This window comes from Poecile atricapillus, chromosome 8 (assembly GCF_030490865.1).
Source record: "Poecile atricapillus isolate bPoeAtr1 chromosome 8, bPoeAtr1.hap1, whole genome shotgun sequence".
Classification (NCBI taxonomy): Eukaryota; Metazoa; Chordata; class Aves; order Passeriformes; family Paridae; genus Poecile; species Poecile atricapillus.
In genome coordinates this window covers 10497508-10504834 of record NC_081256.1, presented here as the reverse complement: position 1 = coordinate 10504834, position 7327 = coordinate 10497508, and the positions used below count along the sequence as shown (strand labels likewise).

Here is a 7327-nt window from a genome sequence, read left to right as displayed (position 1 = left end):
CCGGCCCTCCCGCCGCCCCCGCCCCACCGCGGCCGGATCCGAGTGTGCCGGGCGGTGGGAGGGGAGGGAAGGAAGGGAAGGAGAGCAAGGGAAGGAAGAGAAGGGAAGGAAGGGAAGGGGGGGCGCCCGGCCCTGCGCAGTGAGCGATGTTTGTCCGCCATCGCGGCGGAGGCTGAAGGAAGCGCCGCCAGCGGAGCGAGGGGCCCGCGCCGCCGCCTCTCCCGCCCGGCCCGGCCCGGCCCGGTCGGCCCGGCCCCCGCGCCCTCCGCGCCCCCCGGGGTCCGCACTCGTAGCGAAGGTCGCCAGCGGCCTCCCCCGGCCCCGTTCCCGGGTCCGCCGCTCCGCCGCGCGTCCCCCGGCTCTGTCGCCCCGCGCCGGAGGCGCCGCCGGGCCCGAAGATGTCGAACCTGAGCAAGGGGACGGGCAGCCGGAAGGACACCAAGATGCGGATCCGCGCCTTCCCCGTGAGTACCGGGCCTGGGCCGGGCCGAGCGGCCTCCGCAGGCCCCGGCGCCCTGTGGGCCGCGCTGTGCGCCGGGGCCGCGGGCAGGGGCGGCCGCGGGTGCGAGCGGGGCGGGGGAGCTGTCAGCCGGCCTCGGGCACCCCCGAGGGCCTGCCGGGCGGGGGGAGCGTGCGGAAGCTGCTCCTCAGGGAAGCGGTGCCGTACGGCGAGTGGGAGGCGGAGGAACTGGTCCCTGCGATTATCGCCTCCCTCATCAAACAAATCAATTATGAAAATCCGCGTACGGCAGTGGGGAGGTGGGCAGTGGGGGCTGATTTCTTTGTTTTCAAGGAAAAGGCCTCAAAGAGAGAGCCGAAGGTTATGCGCCTTCATCAACAAATTTAGTTAGCCCCGGAAGATGTGGGGGGGAATATTTATTTATGTCTTCTGCAGAGTTTCCTCTTGCTGAATTTCTCTCTTCGCTCCGTAGAAGAGGCTCTAAGTCGTACGATTATAATACTTAGATGGCACAATGCCAGCTGTTCAGAAGGTGCTACTATAAACATGTAGGAATAGGTAACTTGCTGCAGGTTCGGCAGAGTCGGGAGCGTGCCTTCGCTTGGAGTTACAGAGTGGAAGGAGCCAGATTATTAATTTGAATTGCCATAACGCTGCTGTGTTTTGACAGTCGGTTCAATTAAAGCTTACAACAGAATAACAACTACAGCACGAGTAATGGCGTTGGGGAACGAGAGGAATAGGAAAGGTTCAGTCTGCCGGAGGATGCCCAGGAAGCGTGTGTGTGTTCAGCGGGCTGTACGTTTAAAAGAAGATACTTAGTTGAGTCTCTGGCTTTTAAGGCTTAGCGTTGGCTTTTAAGGTTTAGCCTGAACTTTTCAATGCTATGTCTGATCCCAGTAGGCAGTGGTGTAGAACTAATGTGCTGTGCCTTTATAGAGAAACTGGACATACCTGTTTATCTCATTTCACTGGCAAGGCATATATCAATATATTTGCTTCATCCAGACTCTTGCTGATGAAATTAGAAGATTGTTTATAGTCTCAGCATCCAACTCTACAGCAATCTGAGTTATACTGTTTTACTCTTCCTTTACTTTTAATCATTGATAGTTGCATTCAGTGGTAAAAGAAAAAAACTGGACAGTGAGATTAGCTGATGATAGGTTTTTCAGCTCCATATTTAATTTATTTCTTTAAAAAGCCTTTTCCAAGAATGTCAGTTTTGGATTATAGAAATAAAGGAGAAGACTTGCTGCCATGAGGCCACGGTTTTGCTAACAAGTAGTAGGAAAACCTGTACAAAAATAAACCATGACAAAAGCAATGTATATGTTCTGTAACAAACTGCACCAAAGATAGCAGTCTTTTAATTTGATAAACAGATTGATGTATTCCAACTGTGAATATGTAGCTATGGTCAGACAACAAAGGCAGACTTAACAATGGGATAAACTTACGTTTTCACCTCTTCTATATGTGAAATTTGTTTTGCAAGGGTGAGAAATGCTCTAATGGAGCCCCATTCTTACATAAAGTTAAATATTGACAAGTTTTTTAAAACTGTTTTTACTAGCATTGTCTTTCTTTTTAGTTGCTTAAAGAATATCTAGGTTAAAATGTGAAAAACAAAGTGTCTTTTCCCTAAAATAACTCAGTAAGTCACAAGGCATCAAGGCCTACAACTGTTTGGGGATATCTCTTGATAGCAACTTTCCAGGTGTCCCCTTGGATGTTTTGGCTTTTTTTTACCTAAGATAATCCTATTGATAAAGTGTTTATAGAAGAGAAGCATGTACTTTGTCAAGAGATCTGGAGGGGTTTCCCGTTCTCAAATGCAGAAGTCAGCATCTGTAGTTGAAAAATCTTGAAACACATTTTGTGTAGGCATAAGTGGTTGTAAAGCTTGGTCCAGGAAATGACTTAGTGCTAGTGACTGCAGCAGGATTATTTGTCAATGAGGTGAATTTTTGTGGGGGGTAGAGTCTGTGTTTAGAAAATGTAGTACTCATGCAGCAGCTATGGATCCTTGCTCTTTTGTCCCAAATGTGGTGGTTCTGCTCTTTGGCTCTCAATTAAGAGTGCTTCCAGAGGTGGTTTTGTAGGCTGCTTTAATTTGTCTTCTTATTGATCATCTTTCCTCAGGAGGTCTTCCTGTTTTAGATTAGTTTGCTTCTTGCATGGAGGTAGCTATTTACTATTACATTAGGCTAGAAATAGCCACATTGGAACAGTGGTGTTCTGGAGCATAGCAGTGTTAGCATAACTTCCTCCATGTAGGTTCTGGTTTTTAATATTTTACATTTTTATAACATATTTCATACTTCTGTTATTATAATAGCTAAAGGAAAGGAGAAATAGTAATTTGCCAAACATTACCTAAGTTTGCCTTTTCTACCTTATGCAAAATTTAGTATAAGTGGACCAAAACATTGGAAAAGCACCAGTCCTCTATCTGGAGATCTTACTACTTAGGAATTAGTTATAGTCTAGATTTTTTATTCTTATTATTCTTATAATTTGTGCCAGATTATCTATCATCCCAAGTATCCATTAAGATTTGTTAGCTCCTGGTGCATGCTGTGATGTGCTTTTTCTTACCTCAAGGGCAATGACATGGGGTACACTGTTTTGCTGAAGTGGGTTTTACAGTAATCAAAAGTAGCTGAGAAGAAGTTTTCTGTATGTTCAACCAATTTTTCTTTTCCTAATTTATAAACTACCTTACTAAAAAGAGCTTTGCGTTCTCTTTTTCATCATTACTTAAAGACGGTGATAATCTTTGCATTAGAACTAGTCCAGATGAGGATGCATTCTCTGAGACTTCAGACTTGAGCATATTTCAAACCTGGGAAGAAGAAGAGAAATAAATTGCTAAGAGAGTTTGTTGGATATTCAGGAAAGCAAACTCATGAGGTTAAGCTTGTGCAGTTATCCTTATGTACCACTACAAAATACTTCCAGTGTGCTACTTTCAGTATCCACTTCTGGTACTTTTAACACCTCCATAAAATGTAGCTGTTCCATATTTATATAAGGTCTATTCAGAGAGCATTCAGGGTGAAGTTAAAGCCAGAGATGGAGCAGGGGAAGAGGGCTTTTGAGAGACAGAAGATTCCTTTTTCTTAAGCAGTCTTCAAACTTTGTTGTTTCAAATTCATACACACTGCGACAGATATGAATATGGATGCTAAAAATAACAAAATTTCAGAGGTGTCATATAATTGTCCATGATGTATGTTGACTGCAGTTAGTGAGTTGGGTTTTTTTAATTATTTGGGAGAGTGCAGTGGTCTACTGAATACATGTGCATTATATGAAAGTGCAGGTTTGATGCAAGTACAGGACGTGAATTTCTTGCACCTGTTTGAAGAAGTGTTGGGGGTTGTTTTCTTCCAGGTTTAAAGGTGCTCTCAGGGTCTCAAATTGGCTCTCACTCCTTAACTCTCAGTGAGCCCCTTACTGCTGGCTACAGGAATACTTTCAGAGCTCTCAAACAAATTTGCAGCAAATCTGATTTTAAGATGATTTAGTTGATCTGTGAAAAATGGTGCCAAAAATGGTACATTTGCACTTAAAACTTTTGGAGAGATGTGATTTCTGTAAGGGAGCTCTAGAATGTATAAATTATGTTTCTTGCAAGTGTATTTGAGCTGTTTTGCTGTGACTGGTTAGCTAGTGGAAACCTGTAGCCTTAAATGTGTTTTGATGGAAAAGTAGTACATAGTAAAAAAATTGCATATTCCTTACAGAAGTAATCCAAATGTGGAAATTCAGAAAGCATTTGGGGAATTAATTTTCAAAATTTAAACAAGCAACATTAAGCTGTGTTGAATGAATTTTCTTGCAAGAGCTCATTCTTCTCTCAATGCAGGTATCACCATAAAACTGGTTGGACAGATCTTTCGGAAAGCCAGTATGACCCTGTACATTACTGTGTTCGAACATGGCAGTTGGAGGGAGTTTTTTTGAATGCTTTCAATAATTTTCCTGCAGAGATGTCCTTCTTCTCTAGAGCAGCACTACAAAACAGTGTTTTGCTGGTTCTCAGAACTATTTTGGTGGATCAGTGTCACATAGTTATGTTATGAATTCTGCACAGCATTTAGAGAGATTCTACACCTGCACTTGCAATAGAACAAGACTTTAAAAAAATATCTGTAAGCTTCACTGGCTAGTTTTTTATTTGAAGTACTGTGCCCAAGAAAATTCTCATTTTGTTCAGTCCTGTGCAGAAAGGCAGCCTTTTGTGTCCTTCAGCTGTTTAGCAATTGATGTTACTTCTTCGTCAAAGAAAGTTACATCAACTTAGAAGTAGATAACTCCAGCTCTTCCATGAGAAAGTATTAAGAGTCATATTTTCATTGCCAGCTCTCCTTTCTCCTCGATCTAACAGCCACTTGTTCTAGGCTTTGTGTAGGCAGAAGGCTTTTTTTTTTTTTTTTTCAGGGAGCACCAACTGCTTCTGTGGTTTGTTTTGAGTCTTGGGGAATGGATGATGCAAGTTGAGATGAGGTTTGTTAAATTTATGCTTCAACCTACAATGTGTAGATCTCTCAATTCCAGAAGTTGGTGTAAATTTGGTCAATCTTGAGCATCTATCTTGAGCAGATAGCCCCTAGAAAAAACATTGAAGTGTGGTTGAATTTTGAAGCTTTCAGGTTATGTAAGTGGTACGTGAGGATCTGCTTTGGCTTATAACCCTCAGAGCCTGCGTGAGAGCATGGAGAGGCATGGAAGGTGGGAAAAGAGTGGAATTGGGGGGTGGTTTACTGCAGGCTTTTTCAGCTCTGAATAAAATAATGTGAACATACCAAGTGCTGCAAGATCACCTGGTTAACACCATGTTTTACGTGCTTAGCCTGTGAATCTTGATTGCTTTATATTCTCAAACATATTTATGGAAGCATCTTAGCTAAACCCATGTAGTGTTCACGGTCATAAGTTTGCATTCCCAACTGAAATTTTGGTAGGCTTAAAAACTAGGAATAAAACAGACCAAAACACTAAAACACTGTTTCTTATTCATAGGAAGGAGTTTTTGTGCAAATTAAGAAAAACATGGAAATACTTGCTATTTACTGGATGGTTAATCTTATGAAGTCCTTCCAGTTTTCACAATTTTTTTTTTTTCTCTAATGAAATGCTGTGAGCAAACTGAATGTTCTAATAATACATTTAGAATTTTTAAGAGATGAGAGCACTAATTCCAGGGCACTCTGGAATAGGTGGATTTTTATTTGGTTGGTTTTTTTGTAACACACTGTATATTATATTTTAGTTTTTGCCTCACCTAATCTCGTTAGCATTCCTCAGTTATGTAGATGTTCAGGTTTCAGATACAAATTATTTTGGTTTTCCTTTTTAAGTTCTGAGCAATCATCATTTGCATTGGTATTGAGTTTTGAGCCCGTGCCTCTGCTTGGCTCAGGAAGGGTCAGTGCCTGTTACGAATCTCGCTGAATTTGAAATTTGCTTACTTTTGCACAGGACTACAAGGCTAAAGCTAAAGTGATCTGTTAGGATTTTTATAATGGCTAATTCGATCTGAGTTATTTTGAAGTGACTTCCTTAAGTTTCTCCATCCCTTCACTTGAGTTGTATAGTTATGCATTATTAATGCATTATTAAACAGGAATTACTATTTTTCCCTGGTAGTGGTATGTAAAGAACTTTATAAGAGTACCTATAAAAGTGATGAAGAATTCTTGATATTCTACATGAATAATTGTAATAGTAGTATCTAACAAAAAATTAGGATTTTTTTCTGTAAAAGATAGTAAAATTTCTCAAAATTTTCCTTTTAATCTGTTCTGGACAGGTTCACACAGCATAAGTGACCCCATTTTTCAGAATTTCAAGCAGGTATTCTGAAGTCTTAGGCTTTGATCTGTAGGGTAGGTAGTCCCCGTGCAGGTGCTTTTAAATTTTCGTCACCACGACTGATGCGCAGTGTCAGTGTCTCTGTATGTGGTGAAAACATTTTGTGATAGACTGGGACAGATTTTTCTTAAGATAGTTTGGTTGAGTCCATTCATAAAACAGAGTGATTGTGTTACAGTCTAAAATAGGTTCTTGACCTTGTACATATGCTCACTGGATCTTATCTTTGATTTCTAGTAGCTGTACAAGTGGAAAAGTAGCTCTTGAGAAGTAAGGTCATGCTTTTCATTCTGAGTCAGGTTTTGTGGAAACAGAGCAGGAAAGTAGCATTGTAGAAAGCTCAGCAAAACCAAGCATACTTTTAATCACATGATTATTTTATTTTTGTGAAGGTCAGTTAAAGCCAGTAGAATTTTTAAATGACTGATGTTTCTTTTCTGAAGGTGCAAGTACTGGTATTTCAGCATAAGTAAATACTGTTAGATGGCATAACAAAAAAACTTCCATATTGACTTTTAACAGTTAAAGAAAGGCAAAAAGTGCACTTAATACCTGAGTACTGCAAGGAGGACAAAACTGTAATAAACATTTATGTGTGGATGGTGTTTGCAGTGGAGTGCCCTCAATTCTTTAATTAGCTGTGTATAAAATCAGTGTTTGAGGGCTGAAACTGTCTTGCTTGTAGTTTAAATAAGGTGTAATAGTATGCAAAATGTGAGCAGATAACTTTATTGGTTTATGATTATGAATGAGGACCATTTGTGGAAAAGCCAATTTTTGTTTAATGCTAATGAGAATAAACATAAGGCAATAACTTAAATTATACATGTGAATGATATAAAATTGAACAAGTTTATGTAATAAATTCATAACATTAATTTCTAGACTGCATGTGGTCTGAGCATAGGCCATGCATGTCTTTTTCATACATTTTGTATGTGAAGAATCTTTGTTGAAATAAACATTTTACTTCCATACTAGTTT

The 7327-nt window shown here is 40.8% G+C and overlaps 1 protein-coding gene across 1 annotated transcript in view; it reads left to right on the top strand.

The window, feature by feature from the left end:
• Positions 1–7327, top strand: part of CUL3 (cullin 3) — a 54380-nt gene continuing 47053 nt past the window's right edge. Inside the window, exon 1 of the mRNA XM_058843830.1 lies at positions 1–464. Within this exon, the coding sequence (XP_058699813.1) occupies positions 399–464 (66 nt within the window). The 5' untranslated portion in view covers positions 1–398. The remainder of the gene's footprint in view (positions 465–7327) is intronic.